At 40.4% G+C, this 19,000-nt stretch overlaps 1 protein-coding gene across 1 annotated transcript in view; it reads right to left on the bottom strand.

Moving 5' to 3' along the window:
• The window catches only part of ankrd24 (ankyrin repeat domain 24), a 90,994-nt gene that overhangs the window by 12,934 nt on the left and 59,060 nt on the right, over positions 1–19,000 (bottom strand). The window contains exons 14-16 of the mRNA XM_072244359.1: positions 15,275–15,322; positions 13,930–14,028; positions 8,478–8,547 (exon numbers count right to left, since the gene is read on the bottom strand). Of these exons, the coding sequence (XP_072100460.1) occupies positions 8,478–8,547; positions 13,930–14,028; positions 15,275–15,322 (217 nt within the window). The remainder of the gene's footprint in view (positions 1–8,477; positions 8,548–13,929; positions 14,029–15,274; positions 15,323–19,000) is intronic.

Below are 19,000 nucleotides of genomic sequence, written 5' to 3'. Positions count from 1 at the left end.
AAGATGTATGCACTGATGAATTCAAAATACTTTGTTTATTTCCAGCTTTAGAGTTTGGTATCTAAGGCTGTGTTTCACAAGAGTACAATTTCAGCGTTGTATTTAATATATGCTCAGTGGTCACTTTATGAAGTGCATTCCATACCTAATAAAGTGACCACTGAGTGTATATTTGTGGTCTTCTGCTGCTGTAGTCATCTGGTTCAAGGCTTGATGTGTTGTGTGTTCAGAGATACTCTTCTGCACATCACTGCACACCCTGCTCTTCTTGCTCATCTGAGTTACTGTCGCCTTCCTGTCAACTTGAACTAATCTGGTCATCCTCTTCTGACCTCTCTCATTAACAAGGGGTTTTGCCCATAGATGTGCAGCTCACTGGATGTTTTTTTTTTAATTTTTCCACACCATTCTCCATAAACTTTAGAGACTTGTGGATGAAAATCCCAGGAGATCAGCAGTTTCTGAGGTATTCAAAACACCCCGTCAACCATCAACAATCATTCCACAGTCAAAATCACTTAGATCACATGTCTTCCCATCCTGATTTTTGGTCTGAGCAACAACTAAACCATGTCTGCATGCTTTTATGCATTGAGTGCTGCCACATGATTGGCTGATTTGATATTTGCTCTAATGAGCAGGTGTACAGATGTGTCTAATATTTGCGCTGTATATTAGTTAAGTTAAGTAAGTAGTGAGGTATGGTTCATGGGTTCAGTGTCCATTCAGAACTCACATGTAGAGGCGAAGAATTGTTGAGGCACCTGTACCTCCTCCTTGATGGCAGCAATGAGAAGAGGGCATGTCCTGGGTGATGGGGGTCCTTAGTGATGCATGCTGCCTTTTTGAGGCATTGCTCATTGAAGATACCCTGGATGCTAGGAGGCTAGTGCCCATTATGGAGCTGACTGAATTCACAACTTTCTGCAGATTCTTTTTATCCTGTGCAGTAGCCCCCCCCCCACCTCCCCCCCACCTTACCAGATGGTGATGTGGCCCGTTAGAATGTCCTCCATGGAACAGCTGTAGGAATTTGCGTGTCTTTGGTGTAACAACAAATCTCCTCAAACTCATAAAGATATATAGCCCAGCTATTATCCAGCCTTCTTGGTAACTGTGTCGATATGTTGAGCTCAGAGTCATTGACACCCAGAAACTTGAAATTACTCATTCTTTCCACTTCTAATCCCTCTATGAAGACTGGTGTGTGTTCCCTCGTCTTACCTTTCTGAAGTCCACAATCGATTCCTTGGTGTGACCCATGTTGAGTGCAAGGTTGTTGCTGTGACATCACTCAACCAGCTGAGATATCTCGCCCCTGTATGCCTTTTTGTCACAAACTGAAATAGTGTGTCCTCAGCAAATTTATAGATGGCATTTGACCTGTGGCTAGCCACACAGTCATGGGTGCAGAGGGAGTAGAGCAGTGGTCTAAGCACACATCCTCGAGGTGCGGAAGTGTTGATTGTCAGCGAAGTGAAGATGGTATTTCCGATCTGCACAGACCGCAGTCTTCCAGTGAGGAAGCTGAGGATCCATTTGCAAAGGGAGGTACAAAGGCTCAGGTTTTGGAGCTTTTCAATCAGAACTGGAGGAATGATTGTGTTAATGCTGAGCTGTAGTCAATAAACAGCAGCCAGATATAAGTATTAGTATTGTTCAGGTGATCCAAGGCCACATGAAGAGTCAATGAGATCGCATCCACTGTCAACCTATTGTGGCAATAGACAAATTGCAGTGGGTCCAGGTCTTGCTGAGACAGGAGTTAATTCCAGCCATAAACAACCTATCAAAGTACTCCATCACTGTAGAGATGTGAATGCTACAGGCCGATGATCATTAAGGAAGCTCACCCACTCTTCTTAGGCACTGGTATGACTGTTGCCCTTTTGAAGCAGGTGGAAACTTCTGACGAGCAACGAAAATGTCTTTGAACACACACAGAAATTGTCTCACTGGAAGAAACCCAAAACTGTGAGAACTGGAAGACAAACCAAGTTTTTTTTTGTGTTTACTATTAGTTAAAAAGATATTGGAGCTATTATGAGTTCACACCAGATCTCCAGGTTTACTGCAACAACAGGTCTATAGTGGATGCAATTTCACTGGTACTCCACTTGGTTCTGGACCATCTGGAAGACAGTAAAATATAGCAGGCTACGTTTTACTGGTTATTTTTAGACATGGGGGATTTCAATATGCAGGAAAATCAGGTTAGTGCTGGATGACAACAGAAGGAATTTGTAGAATACCTACACGATGGCTTCTTAGAGCAATGTCTTGTTGACCCCACCAGGGAAAAGCAATTCTGAATCAGGTATTGTGTATGAACCAGATTTGATCAGAGAGCTTAAGGAGACAGTAATCACAATATGAAAGAATTCACCCTGCAGCTTGAGAGGAAGAAGCTAAAAAAAGATATATCAGCATTATAGTGGAGTAAAGGGAACTACTGAGGCATGACAGAGGAAAAGGCCCAAGTTGATTGGAAAAGGATACTAACAGGGATGGCAGCATAACAGCAATGGCTGGAGTTTCTGGGAGTAATTAAGAAGGTGCATGATAGATTCATCCCAAAGAAGAACTACTCTAAAGGGAGGATGAGGTGACTGTGGCTAACAAAGAACGTCAAAGGCAGCATAAAAACAATAGTGAGGGGATAAAATATAGCAAAAATTAGTGGGAAGTTCAGGGATTATGAAGCTTTTAAAAACCAATGGAAGGCAAATGAAAAAAGTAAGGAGACAAAAGATTAAACATGAAGGCGAGTTAACTAGTATTATAAGAGGATAAGTATTTTGCACCATTCTTCACTGTGGAAGACACAGTATGCTAAAAATTCGAGAGTGTCTGTCAGCAGAAGTGAAAGTAGTTTCTTTTACTAAGGAGAAGGTGTTTGGGAAGCTGAAAGGTCTGAAGGTAGATAATTCACCTGGATTACACCCCAGTGTTCTGAAGGAGGTTGCTGAAGACATTGTGGAGGCATTAGTAATGATCTTTCAAAAATGACTAGATTCTGGAATGGTTCCAGAGGACTGGAAAATTGCAAATGTAACTTCACTCTTTAAGAAGGGAGGGAGGCAGGCAAAATACAGGAAATTATGGGCCAGTTATACTGACTTCAGTGGTTGGGAAGGTGTTGGAGTCTGTTATTAAGGATGAGCTTTAGGGGTACTTAGAGGTACATAAAAAATAGACTGAAATCATCATGGTTTCCTTGAGGGGAAACCTTGCCTTACGTATCAGGTGGAATTCTTTGAGGATATAGCAGGCAGGATAGACAAAAAAGAGTCAGTGGATGCTATTTAATTGGATTCTCAGAATGCTTTTGACAAGGAGCCACACATGAGGCTGCAAAACAAGATAGGAGTTCCTGGTATTACAAGAAAGGTACTGGTATGAATAGAAGATTTGCTGAGCAGGAGGCAGAGAGTGGGAATGAAGGGGGCCTTTTCCAGTTAGCTGCCAGTGAGTAGCTGTGTTCCACAGGGGTCGGTGTTGGGACCGTTTCTCTTCATGTTATATGTCAATCATTTGGACGATGGAATTGATGGCTTTGTGGCCAGGTTTGTGGATGATCCAAAATGGGTGGAGGGACAGGTGGTGCTGAGGAAACAGATTGTCTGCATAAGGACTTAGACACATTAGGAGAATGGGAAAAGAAATGGCAGATGGAAGATAGTATAGAGAAGTGTATGGTCATGCATTTTGGTAGAAGACATAAAGGAAAAGACTATTTTATAAATGGGAGAAAATTCAGAAATCAGAGGTGCAAAGGGACTTGGGAAACTCATGCAGGATGTCCTAAAGATCAACTTGCAGATTGAGTCGATGGTAAGGAAGGCAATGCGATGTTAATATTCATTTTGAGGGGCTAGAATATAAATGCTGGGATGTAATGCTAACGTTTTATAAGACATTGGTCATATTGCACTTAGTGTATTGTGAGCAGTTTTCAACCCATTATCTAAGAAAGGATGTGCTGGCATTGGAAAGGGTCTAGAGATGGTTCACTAGGATGATCACAGAAATTAAAAATTGTTAACGTATCAGGAGCATTTGATGGCCCTGCGCCGGTACCCGCCAGAGTTTCGTAGAACGAGGGGGGAGCTCTTTGAAACCGATCAAAAATTGAAAGCACTAAATAGAGTGGATGTGGAGAGGATGTTTTCTATAGCGGGAGAGTGTAAGACAAAGGGTACAGCCTCAAATAGAAGGATGTCCCTTTAGAAGAGAGCTGAGGAGGTACTTACTTAGCCAGAGGTTTAAAAATCTGTGGATTTCACTGCCGCAGACAGTTGTGGTCCAAGTCACTGGGTATATGGGTTGATAGAGGTTGATAGGTTCTTGATTAGTAATGGTGCCAAAAGTTACATGGAGAATGCAGGAGAAGGTGGTTGAGGGAGATAATAATCAGCCATGATGGAATTGCAGAGCAGACTCAATGGGGCGAATGGCTTAATTCTGCTCCTATGTCTTATGTTCTTATGGATTTCAGCTCAATATTCAACACTATCAACCTCAGTCCGAATCAACAAGCTTCAATAATTGGGTCTCTGTACCTCCCTATGCAAATAGGTGACCACAATCAGTGCAAACTGGAAATATTCTCACTGACAATCAGCACAGGTGTACCTCAGAGATGTGTGCTTAGCCCACTGCTTTACTCTCTCTACACTCATGCCTGTATAGCTAGGCACAGCTTAAACGCTATCTATAAATTCACTCATGACACAACTGTTGTTGACAGATTCTCAGATGGTGATGAGGAGATGTACAGAGGTGAAATAGATTTGCTGATTAAGTGGTGCTGCAACAACAACATTACATTCAAAGTTCAAAGTAAATTTATTATCGAAGTATATATATGATACCAAGTATTACCTTGGGACTCATTTTCTTGCAGGCATTCACAACAGAACAAAGAAGTACAATAAAATCTGTACAATAAAATCAAAGAGTGACAAAAAACAATGTGCAAAAGAAGACAGACTGTGCAAATACAAAATAATAATAAAAAATAAATACGTAATACTGAGAGTCCTTAGAAGTGAGTCCATAGGTTGCAGAATCAGTTCAGAGTTTTGCTGAGTGAAGTTAGTCATGCTGGCTCAGGGGACTATTGTTTGAAGGGTAGCAACTGTTCGTGAACCTGGCAGTGGCAGAACTAAGGCTCCTGTACCTCCTTCCTGATAGCAGCAATGAGAGGATAGCATGGCCTGGATAGTGGCGGTCCTTCATGATGAATGTGCTTTCCTGTTGCCATGTAGATGTGCTCAATGGTGTAGAATGCTTTGCCTTTGATGGACTGCCCTGTACCCACTACTTTTTCTTGGATACTCTCCACTGTGTATTTATACGAGTTCGTCAGAGTTTTAGGTAACAAGCCAAATCTACATAAAATAAGTCAAGGCACTTTGTGATGTCACTTAAGTGCATGCCCCAGGACAGATCATCTGATGTGATAACGCCAAAGCATTTAGTTACTCATCATAAATGAGTTCTGGATGAGCCTCTGGATTCTTTCTCCTGTAGTTAATAATCAGCTGTTTGGTTTTGCTGACTCAGAGTGAGAGGTTGCTGTGGTGGGAGCACTCATATCTTCCTCCTTTACGCTGATTCATCACACCTTTGATTTGTCCATCAACAGTGGTGTCATCAACAAACTTCATAGGGCCCTGGAGCTGTACTTCCCTGTATAATCATAGGTATCAAGTTGTAAAGCAGAGGGCCAAGGACACAGCCTTTTACTGCGCCTGTGCTGGGCATCCATCATGGAGGACCCTCATCATCCAGAATACGCCCTCTTCTTATTACTACCACAAATGAAAAGATACAGGAGCCCGAGGACAAACACTCAACGTTTTAGGAACAGGTTTTTCCCTCCACTGTCAAATATCTGAACTGTCCATGAACTCATGAATACTGCCTCGTTATTTTACTCTCTTTTTGAACTATATTTTTAAAAATATATTCTTATGGCAATTTATCGTAATCTTCATTAATTGCACAGTACTGCTCCTGCTAAACAACAGATTTTATGATACATGTCAGTGATAATAAGCCTGATTCTGATTGAAAAGCTATCTGAGAGTAGTCCGTGGAGCACACAGACCCATGCTCCACAACCGCTCGAATGAAATTCACCAAGGACCACTCAATCTAATTTGTAACCCATTAGAAATCTTACTTTAGCACTTCAACAGTGCTTCGTGGATTCAAACTGGGCCGTTGAATTAACTGTAAAGCATCTTTGAATTACCAATTCTAACACCATCCTGCTCCTAAATTTACCTTTGTTGGGAACAGATATACACTCAGTGGTCACTTCATTGGGTGCACCTGTACACCTGCTCATTAATGCAAATATCTGATCAACCAATCAAGTGGTTGCATCTCAATGCATGAAAGCATGCAGACATGGTCAAGAAGGTTAGTTGTTGTTCAGATTCTCTTAGTGTTGTCTAGAGTAGGGAAGATGGGTTGTGCAGTTAGATCTTCATGGATACCTGGGCATGCTGGGGTGGAGGGAAATGAAATTGTGGATGGCACTGCAAAGTCTTCCTTACAGAGCAGGCAAGTAGAAATTAGAGTTCCCCTAGGCAGAGCAGAATTGAGAAGTAGGATTAAAAAAGGTACAGAGAAGAAGTGGCAGGAGGATTGGAAAAATGAATTAAGGGGGAGGCATTATTTTTCTAGTCACCCACTAGTTAAAAAGGTCTCAGACTGTTACCTTTAAAGTCGTAGAGATATGGTGAAATTTACAAGACTTAGGTTGGGGCATTGTGGGCTAAACTATTATTTAAAGATAATAGGAAAACATCCTACTGGATTATGTGACTGTGGTAGTCCAGAGACAGTCCAGAATGTCTTGCTGAGCTGTAATCGATACAAAATTGAAAGAAGCATCTTGTTCAAGAGGCTGTCTGGCTTAAATTTATTTTGGTTTTCTATTAAATCTCTGTTTGGCCATCAAGAGAATCAACATCTGATTGAAGAGTATATTATTCAGTTTATACGTGAGACTAGTTTATGTTCGAGAATTTGAGTTCCTTGAAGTTCTATAATTAATTATACATCCTGCAGAGGGCTGTAATACGCCTAGATGCATCTAAACAGCTGGAAACAGAAGAAGAAGAAGGAGGTGGTTAGTTACATCAGAATGGGGAAGACATGTGATCTAAATGACTTTGACTGTGGAATGATTGTTGGTGCTAAATGGGGTGTTTTGAATATCTCATAAATCCTGGGATTTTCACACAAAACAGTCTCTAAAGTTTATGGAAAATGGTGTGAAAAATAAAAATAGAACTGCAGTTTTGTGGGCAAAAACACCTTGTTAATGAGAGAGGTCAGAGGTGAATGACCAGATTAGTTCAAGCTGACAGGAAGGTGACAGTAACTCAAATAACCACGCATTGTGTTACAACAGTGGTGTGCAGAAGAGCATCTCTGAACACACACGTTGAATCTTGAAGTGAATGGGCTACTGCAGGAGAGGACTACAAATATACACTCAGCGGCCATTTTGTTAGGTACACCTGGTCACTAACGCAGTTATCTAATCAGCCTGTCATTTGATCATTGAATGATTGTTGGTACAAGATACGATGGTTTGAGTATATCAGAACCTCCTGGTCTCGTGGGATTTTCATGCACAACAGAGAATGCTGCAAAAACAAAACTTCCTGTGAGGCACAATTCTCTGGGCAAAACACCTTTTTATTGAGTAAGGTCAGTGGAGAATGGCCATACTGGTTCAAGCTGACATGTAGATAACAGCATCTCAAATAACTGTGTGTTTAAACAGTGGTGTGCAGAAGAGCAACTCTGAATACACAACACATCAAACTTTGAAGCAGAAGACCAAACCAGGTTCCATTTCTGCACGTAATAAAGTGGACACTAAGTGTATGTACTTGAAGTCATCTAATTCCTAGATAAAGATGAAGGGCTGGCAGGGGGAGGTGGGTGTGGAGGTAAGGGGAAACTTGTGTCCCACTTACTGACAAACCAGAATAGGAAATGATTGCTCTCTGAGAGGAAGTTGCACACAGCTAGCTTTTTTATAGAACAATCCTTAACTTTTAAGCAGCTTTTCTGATTGTCCTGAAGTGTTGTCTTTCAAGTTACCTCTGCATACCATAACAATTTTGCGTACTTTCATAAAATGATCAGATTTCAGGAAAAAGTACTTGGCATATCCTATATTCCACTTCCTTTCTTCTCTTTCACCTCTTAAACGCAATTTCATACAATGCTGTGGTTACACTGCAGAATTCTCCTACCGAGCCTGTGTTGACCCCGAGATCTTATTACACAATAATGTTAATGACTGTTCCTTCCACAAGCACTGCTTGGATTACCTTGAAAATATTATAACCTTGTAGTGTTATGTATTTTCAAAGGTCCAAAATGTGCTTTAATTGAATTAAAAATAAATCCAAGAACTAATTACATTTAAGAAGCTGGTTTACCTGCAAAACAGGAGAGTATTCCTTCCTCATCCATTGAATCATTCTCAATGTTCTCATGATGTTTGCCCTGCTAAAATTAGGAAAATGTTCAGTTAAACAAAGGATCTCTACTAAATTCCAGTGTCTCAATTGGCACTCACCTCTTACCTAACAACAAATAAATGGGCTAACTGCTCATTTACCTCACTTCCCTTTCTAATACTCTGCTGGACTCCAATATCTCTTCCTAGCACAGCAACTACACTTCAAAAGTGTTTCATAGTCTCTAAAGTTCCATCGAGACATTGCAGAAAATTATGTATAATAAGACTATTAGGAAAAAGCAAGATTAATTAAATAACTCTTTCAAAAGCCCCTTTCAAATTCCAAGTGGTAGTCCAGGTGACCAGCTTAGCAAAGCACTAGATCCATTTTGTAGCTCCTTGACAGGGAATGTAGTCAAAGATGTACCAGTTAGTAGGTTGATTAGTCATTGCAAATTGTCCAGTGATTAGACTAGTGTTAAACAGGTGGGTTATTGGGTGGTTCGGCTCATTCGGTCAAAATGGCCTGTTCTGCGCTGTAAGTCTGAATGAATAAATTAATTATTTATCTGTCCTGCTCAAGGCATCTGCAAAGTACTCAGATACATTCCCTAAGATTTTCTACTCGCGTCCTTGTTCTGATTCCTTATAACATATTCTAACAAGTTCCTACTTTCTCAAATGTTCAGTTTTTCAAACTGCGGGATTCCAGAATTTTAGGAAATTTGGAAACTTATAAACAATGCATTTGACATCTCTGTAGACAATACTTGTAAGATCTAGGAGATAGATCATCAGATCCAGGGTAAATTTTCATTTGTCTCCCCACTTGTTCCCCGAGAACTTTTTCTCTCATGGTAACAATTGTTCAAAGTTCCTTCTGTTCCTTGATTTTCTGCTGGCACATGAAGCTGCTTTTAGTGTTTTCTGCTGAGATGACATATCAATAATCTTTGTTCAAAGTTTCTGTTTCTTAATTTTTAATTAAGTAGTCTTATCCTCTAAGGGACTAACATTTACTTCAGCTACTCTCTTCCGTTTACACACATTTGCTTTCACATTTCTTACTTGATCAGTCTTGGTTACACCATAGGAAGGATGTGATTGTGCCAGAGAGATTGCAGAGAAGATTCACTAGGGTGTATATTGATTTGGAGGGCGTTAGTTATGGGGGCAGCTGGCCATGCTTTCCCTGGAGTGGGGAAGACTGAGGGGTAACCTGAGAGAGGCATTTATTACTACAAAAGCCATAGATAAGGTAGATAGTTGGAATATTTTTCCCATGGTAGGAGAATCAAAAGCAAGAGGCCATAGGTTTAAGGTAAGAGGAAAGGATTTTAAAAGGGATTTGACGGATAAGTTTATTACAGAGAGAGTGCTTGATATCTGAAGTGCATTGCCAGAAGTGGTGAAATCAGATACAATTACTTGTATAAGAGGCAAATAGACAGACACATAAATTGACAAGACATAGCAGGATGCATTCCTAATATGGGCAGATGGAATTAGTATAGGAGGGCAAAAGGTTAGCATGGATCTGCTGGGCCAAAAAATCTGTTCCAACTCAAGGATTGGTACAAGGATCAATACAGTTCTTAAAAACATATTAAAAATGTAGGGTTGGGTGTACAGGGCAGAAGCAAACTGTAAAGAGGATCATAATAAACTTCAGGACACAAGGACAGGAAGCTGATGAGATTTTATGCTGAAAAATGAATTTAAACTACATTTGTAGCATGATACAAACTAATATGGGTACAAGAGCTTGAAGAATCTGCAGTTGTATGTGCGTAGCTTTTAAACATAGCAAGATGGGTTAAGAAAGTGGTTAAAAGAGTACAGAGAGGAAATTAAGAACCTGGTGGCATGGTGCGAAGACAATAACCTATCCCTCAACGTCAGCAAGACGAATGAATTGATTGTTGACTTCAGAAGGAGTAGCGGACCACACGACCCCACTTACATCGGTGGTGCACAAGTGGAACAGGTCAAAAGCTTTAAGTTCCTCGGGGTCAATTTCACAAATGATCTGACTTGGTCCAACCAAGCAGTGTCCACTGCCAAGAAGGTCCACCAGCGTCTTTACTTCCTGAGAAAGCTAAAGAAATTTGGCCTGTCCCCTAAAACCCTCACTAATTTTTATAGATGCACCGTAGAAAGCATTCTTCTAGGGTGCATCATAACCTGGTATGGAAATTGTCCTGTCCAAGACCGGAAGAAGCTGCTGAAGATCGTGAACACGGCGCAGCACATCACACAAACCAATCTTCCGTCCTTGGACCCACTTTACACCGCACGCTGTCAGAGCAGTGCTGCCAGGATAATCAGGGACACGACCCACCCAGCCAACACACTTTTCGTCCCTCTTCCCTCCGGGAGAAGACTCAAGAGCTTGAAGACTCGTACGGCCAGATTTGGGAACAGCTTCTTTCCAACTGTGATAAGACTGCTGAACGGATCCTGACCTGGATCTGGGGCGTACCCTCCAAATATCTGGGCCTGCCTCTCCATTTTTTTGCACTACCATACTCTCCATTTTTTATTTATGATTTATAATTTAAATTTTTAATATTTACTATTGATTTGTACTCCAGGGAGCGGGAAGTGCAGAATCAAATATCGCTGTGATGATTGTATGCTCTAGTATCAATTGTTTGGTGACAATAAAGTATAAAGTATAAAATAGTACAGTACATGGATCGTGGGTTTTATAAATAAAGGCCAAGCACATAGATATTTAGAAATCATAATGAACACTGGTTTGGATCTGGATCTATACTTTGGAAAAGGAATAAAGGACTTAGAAAGGTACAGAGGGGTTACCTAAAGGGAAGAGAAGACGAAAACATGAGAAGCCAAAGCAGCAGTAGACTGTTCGGATCTCTGTTCCTGCTGCACCATTCAATGAGATCGTGGCTGAGTTTCTATCTCCTTCGCTTTCCTGCATGAACCCAATATCCATTTATTTCCTTAATATTGAATTAATTTTCAATATCTTTCTTAATTATTACAGAACAGAGGGGAGGAGAAGATGGCGGCGTGACACAGAGCGCGCAGCCGCTCCGAATTGATATCGTATTTGTTAAATAGGGGCTGTGCACAATCCTGATTTGATGGAGACAGACATGAGAAGCATGGAGGAACATCTGGAGAGACTTCTGAAATGCCTGCCTCACTGCCGCTGCCACTGTGCGATCGGGAATCTCCGGAGGGGAAGGCCCCAAATCCTCAGCTTTGCCTGTTGCCTGTTGCTGGGGCCAGGGTCAATGCGCTCTGCAGAGACGGTGCTCGGTGCTCAGTGTCGGAGGGCTGGTCGGAGGCTCGAAGTTTTCGGACGGACTCAGAGTCGGACTGTGGTCGGGTGCTTCCAGGATGCTGCATCGGCAAGTATGCGGCGCTGGAAGCTCATGGCAGGGAGAGTTTCTCCCTTCAACCGTCTGCATGAGATGATAGGACTTTCGAGGGACTTTCGAGAGACTTTGAGACTTTTTTTTACCGTGCCCATGGTCTGTTCTTCATCAAATTACGGTATTGCTTTGCACTGCTGTTAACTATATGTTATAATTATGTGTTTTTTTTAGTCTTGGTTTGTCTTGTGTTTCTGTGATATCATTCTGAAGGAACAAATTGTATCATTTCTTAATGCATGCATTACTAAATGACAATAAAAGAGGACTGTGTGTCCTCATAATCTAATCTGATCTAATTATACTCATCCACTCAGTGTCTACAGTCACCTGGGGTTGAGACTTTAAAATGCTCATTACCCAAATGGATAAAAAAACTCTTCTCATCCCTGAACGGTCACCTCTTTGTTTTGAGACAGTGACCCCAAGCAAGTGAATCATCATCCTGTCATCAGATTTGTCCGACCCCACAGGAACGTTTTACATTTCAAAACATCATCTCTCCTTCTCTTACGCTCAACAGAGTATAAACCCAATCTACATAACCTCTGCTCACGAAATAGAGCTTCCATCCTGTGCATTAATCTAGTGAACCTGCGCTACAGTCCCTCTGACATAAGTAAACCCTTTCTAAGGTAGCAAGATCAGATGTGTAAAAAAATATTTAGGTGTGGTTTGATTAGTGCATCTATATAAATTTAGAAGATGTTTCTATATGTCTATTCAAAGCCTCTTACATAAGGTCTAATATAGCATTTGCCTTCCTAAGTATATGCTAACTTCCAGTAATCTGTATACAAGGATACTCCAGCCCTACTGCACTGCCGTTTTACCATGCCTCACCACTTAAAAAAGTAGAATGTTTTTATTTTTTCTACTGAAATGGGTGACCCACAATTCTCCTCAACGTATTCCATCTGCCATATTGTTGTCCATTCACTTATTCTATCCTCTAATAACTTCTGCAACCTTCTTACAGCCAACAATACTCCCCGGCCTTGTACAATTGGTATACTTGACCATATCACACTTGAGTTCCTTGTCCCAATCACAGATTGTAAACAAATAGATTGTAAACATTTGAGATCCCAGCACTGATGCTTACAGCACTCCACTAGTCACAACTACCTAACCCGGAAATTACTTTGTCCTACCTACTCTGCTTTCTGCCAATTATCCAGTCCTCAATATATGCTTTATGATAGCTCATATGGCACCTTAATGAAGGCTTTCTGAAAATCCAAATGCACCACATGATCATTAGTTCACCTGAAAAAAATCTTATAGTGTTTTGAAAAAAAAGTCCAACATGAATTCCCTTTCACAAATCCATACTGAATCTGTCCATTATTAGTTAGTGATCTGCTACCATTTCCTCAATAATAGATTCAAGCATTGTCTGCAACTCCTAATGACTAACTAGTATAATGTCTCTGCTTTCTCTCTTCTCCCTTTCACTTTAAAAAGAGGGGTTACATTTACTGCTTTTAACATTATATACAGATTACTGGAAGCATTCTAGAAAAATGTGAATGAGGATAAACTGGAAAAGGACTAGACATTCAGCTTGGAAGAGGAGGCTGCAAGGGGATCTGAAATTTAAAATAATGAAGATTTGGACAGAGTAGATGGCGAGATTCTGTTCCTGTTGTGTATCCTATACATGTGCCTGTGATGTGTATGCACAGATGCACATGATAATAAATTTGACTTTAAATGTTCAAGAACACGAGGAAACGATGAGAAAAATTTTAAAAAATGACTTAAAAGTGACTTCAGGGAAGTGAGTAGAGGCTAACATGTAATGCAGGGTGTAGTTGCAATTGTAGATAGGTATGTTTAAAAATGAAAGCCGTTCCAGAGATACAGGATGAGGGTAGGGATGGTGGGACTAGCTACGTTGCTCTTAAATAGATCTGGCATGAATGTGAATAGGCAAATGATTTCTCACTGTGCCATAACCAATCCATGATTCTAAGATACAATGTTAATGTGTTACATCTTTCAAAATGAATTATTTACCTCATGTAAAGATAGTCTACCCTGTAGAATTTCATTCTGCTTGGTAACTTCTTGATGTTCATGCTCTTTTTCTGTTAGCTTGTTTGTGAGCTCTTGTACCTATTAAAATTAGAGGGGGAAAGTAAGTTAAATTGTACCTTACTGTGAAAAGGTCATATAAATTTCCTTCTTCTGAATTGTAAGATTAACTACCATCACTGAAAATTGACTCTGAATTCCCACTAGATCCTCTCAGCCTCTTCCAATAATAATGTAGCTCACTAATGTATTTAGATCAACTCTTTACCTTGCATTCATCAAGCTACGGAATAATCTATGATACAGGCATAAATACAGTTGTGTATTACCTGCTATGTTAGGGGTGGATGGGGTGTCAGGGAGGGGTAGCACCTCTGGTGGGGTAACATGTTGCGTCCTTTTCAAGGCGGTTAGTCCACCTTTGGTCCCCACCTGGCACTCAGCTCTCACCTGTGGCTCCCCGTAGCTGTTTGCATGCGACAGCGGCCACACCCCGGGCAACGGTTTCGACAAGCCGGCTAAACCAGGTGAAGGTAGCTGATGGGTCTCAAACCCTCGGTGAGATAGGGAGTTGTCTATCCCAGCGTGTGAAGACAGACTCCGGCGGATTGAGCGGACGAGACCAATGGAAGGTCCAACGGTCAAGAAGGCAGTCTCTGCAAGCGTTGTGGAACGTATAGAGCAGGACAAGACACAGAAGACGTCCTGGTCATCCACTGCGCCTTGTCCCATCTCCAGCCGTCTCGACTCTGTCTTGCCACTGGATCCAGATGGGAATTGGGAAGACAGAGTGAGGCTGAGGCTGCACAACTCTCCCTCACTTAAATCCAAGTCACGCGCTAGTCTCGACACCATCAATAATGGTGTCGAGGTCCTCATCGACGTACGATGGACGAAAAACAACAACATGTTAGTTCAAAATGTTAACAAATTCAGAATTTTATAATTTTGCTAATAAACCAAAACCATTTGGTAATTCAAGAATTAATAAGGTCATTGCAGAAATAGTTTGATTCTGAAGTTGTGCTGATAGCATGCTGTTTTTTTCCTGACTATTTCAATGTAGATTGTAATCTCAATCTGAAAATATATATACACACACATTCATGCTGAAATTTACTCTGCTGATTTGGATTCAACCATTAGAATTCACCATTGTAAAATACCCTTCTGAAGGCAAATCAGAACTATTAATTGACTTAAATTAAAACACCTTGAATCTACAGCATTTGACTGCAGTAACTAATACTCTATTCACTATATTGAATTCTGAAAGAATGAAGAGAGTTTGAGCACTTTTTTAAAAATAATTAAAACATTTACATACCTGATTCTCCAGTTTTTGAATTCCACTGTCTTTTGCAATAAGCACTTTCTGAAAGCAGAAAAGATTTTTCACTATGTCATTATTATTATATCTTTCTTATGTTGGTTATAAATACCATTGTTAATGCAAAATTAATTATACTTCTGTGATGGATATTTATTTCCTGGGCCATGTCAAGGTCGGCTTTCTAAACATAGCAGTTGACATTTCTGGAGATCAAAAGGTTGTTTTTGAATAAGATAAACTTCCAACTAATAATCATTTAGCTGCTGGTCATAAACGGGAGCCAGTCTTCAATTTTTTTAATGTAGATGGAAAGCGATAGTCAGTTTGAAGTTGAAAGGACAGGTTTGCAAACAGACGCACTGTATGTAAAAAGCAGGATATAGGGTCACTGCACCTGGACTGACTTCTGATGTCTCAAGAGGTGCAGTGTAAGACAATGGGTACTTATGTTAATTTGACAAACTGGCTAATTTATTTAGCTCAAAGAAACTTGCAGACCAGTTGGATAATATCACTTGGTATATCAAATGGCTGATTTGTTAATAGTTGAGACGTTTCTATGCTCAGAGTCAGCTTCACAGCATTAACTGTGTGAACTTGGGAACTGTGTCTCCAAGGAGTTTGTGTGAAGAGGGTATCTGAGAAAATATCATATATGTGTGAAGTCACGCAAGTGGCAAAGAAACAGTTTTAACGTAGAGAGCAGTTCAGGCCTGTTAGGAATGGTTAAATAACATCAAGAAGAATGACAGAAACACAGGGTGAACTAGAATCCATTCCTCTGGCTTCAATATCTGTGATGGACAACTCTTTCATCTGCATCATTGTTATGTGTTTTTAATTTATTGGAATTGTACCTGTGTTTTGGAAGATCTTTTGTGTTTTAGAAATGCTTTGTAATTTGGAATTCTTTTACAAGATAGGTATCCTCTGTGAATTTTAAGTGTGTTTTAAGAATATTGTTTGGATTTAAAATGTAACACTAAAATAAATGGGCTGTGTTTAAACCACTTTGTAAGCTGGAAGTATCATCTCCTCGGTAGGCAGGGGGGGAGACCCACCACTCAAATAGTGGGTATTGACAACTAAACCCACCATGGAAAATGAGTAATGAAGTGAGCTTCTCTGAAGGTTAGGTACTTACAGTATGATCTCCCTTCAGTGAAGGTACCCATAGCTATTTACATCTGATAGGACTTAAGGTCTTCATCTGAGTTTAGAACTTTGCTGTCAGCAAACCCCAAACCATCGTAGTTGGTGCCTGATTATACCAGTATTATTTTAGAAAGAATTATTATTTAGCAGTAGTCCATCTCAGAGCGTGCTTGACAAATTCTCCAGCACTACACCTGGTACTATAAAATGGTGAACATCCTCATTCCAGTAATTGCACACTGGAATGTTATGAATATGTTAATAGTAGAGCAGAAATTTGGGATAATACCCAACTGCTCCTCAAATTGAACATGAGGAATATTTTATCCTTTAAGTCAGAGTCTGGAAAGATGAAAGGATAGAACACTGAGTAGCAAGCTAATTAAATAGACTAAACCCTGCTGTGCGACCAATCAGAAATCTTAAAGCTAAATTCTGATATTATTCGGGGCTATAAACTAGGAGAGCTAACAGGTATATTAACACTGTAAGCATACATGGAAATGAAGCAGAGAGCCCAATCTATAAAGTTCCTGTACAGATATGCTGGATTAAACAGACAATAGGAGTAGCTGTAAAATCCTCACATCAGCTTGCCCAAGATTGTAATAAACTAGTGCCTCCAACAGGAACATCAAATGCTTCCTGATGGATTTGTACTACAACCAAACCACCAAGTGATACACCTGCACTGGATGAATGATATACACATCTTCGGAAACCCCTAGACTATTATCAGGGTAAAACGATTAGAGCAAAATTGAAATATATTTTGTACAAAGATTATGTTTACCCACGTCAAAATCCTAACCACTGTGGGACAGTTGACATTGACCAACTAATTTAAGATGCAAAACTTTCCCGCACCAGAAACAGTAGCATACTCCCGACCACAGAGGAAAGCAATCCCTACAGAAAACCATAGGTTGCCTCTACAAATATAGTGTTTTGATAAAAGAACCTTTTTTAATTTAGCTCGCCCATGTTCAGCGTAGCAAAATTGGATGGACGATGGTGACTGGTCATCGACTACATCATCCTGAGTAAACACACAAAACCTAATTTGGTCCAGCAACATTTTTTACAACAAATGCTGCAAGGATGGCTTTGTAAATGTATTAATCTTGCATTGATCTGGCCAATGCCTTCTGGTCTCACCCAATCTTTGAAAGTGACAGACATTACACAGCCTTTAAAGCACTCAGTGGCTCACAATATCAGTGGACTAGACTCCCACAAGGTTTTCAGAATAGCCCACATATATTTTCTGCAGGAATCGTCACCAGATGTTTGTACCTATGTTGATGACATATACTGCACAGCCAGCACATTGGATAAGCATTTAACACAGATTGAGACTGTCATTAAAAGATTGACATCCCATTAAAACTTGAATCAACGAAGGGTGCTCAACAGTTGTGGCAGGGCGTGAACACTATCACTGCTTATAAAGTTAAATCAAGCAACGTAGGCCACAACAGGGCTTCACTTCCAGACTTATGACTGTGTGACTAAGCACAGCTCCAATCCCACATTCAAGTTTGCTGATGACATCACTATCATGGACTGGATTAAATGTGGTGACAAATCAGCATATAGGAGGGAGATTGAAAATCTGGCCAAATGGTGCCATAACAACAACCTCTTACTCAACGTCAGCAGGACCAAGAAACCGATTATTGACTTCAGGAGAAAGAAACCAAAAGTCCACCAGGGGATCAGAGATGGACAGGGTCAGTAACATTAAATTTCCTGGGTGTCACTATTTTGGAGGACCCACCTTGGGCCCAGCACTTAAGTACAATTATGAAGAAAGCACAGCAGTGCTTCTATTTCCATAGAAGTTTGCGAAGATTTGGCATGACATCTATAACTTTGACTAACCTCCTTAGATGTATGGTGTGGAGTATATTACTGGCTGCATCACAGCCTGGTATGGAAAATCCTGTAAAAAGTAGTTTATACAGCCCAGTCCATCGCAGGTAAAGCCCCCACCCACCACCATTGAACACATCTACACGGAGCGTTGTCACAGGAAAGCAGCATCAACCATCAGGAACCCCCACAACCCAGATGTTCTCTCTTCCTGATGCAGCCCTCAAGAAGATGGTGCAGAAGCCTCAGGACTCACACCACCAGTTCAGGAACAGTTGTTACCTCTGAACCATCAGGTTCTTGAACCAAAGAAAATAACTTCACTTGCCCCATCATTGAAATGTTCCAACAACCTTTAGACTCACTTTCAAGGACTCTTCATCTCATGCTCTTGATATTTATTGCTTATTTATTTATTATTATTATTTCTTTCTTTCTGTATTTGCACAGTTTGTTGCCTTTGTGTACTGGTTAAACACCCACGTAGCTGTGGTCTTTCATTGATTCTACTATGATTATCATTTTATTATGGATTTATTGAGTATACCCACAAGAAAATGAATATCAGGATTGTATATGCTGATATATATGTACTTTGATACTAAACTTCCTTTGGACTTTGACAGACAGGGGTTATGTAATTAACAGTAAATAATCTCAACTCTGTTGAACAGAAGTAAATTTCCTAGG

Source organism: Mobula birostris, chromosome 26 (assembly GCF_030028105.1).
Source record: "Mobula birostris isolate sMobBir1 chromosome 26, sMobBir1.hap1, whole genome shotgun sequence".
Taxonomy (NCBI): domain Eukaryota; kingdom Metazoa; phylum Chordata; class Chondrichthyes; order Myliobatiformes; family Myliobatidae; genus Mobula; species Mobula birostris.
This window is presented reverse-complemented; position numbering and strand designations above follow the sequence as displayed.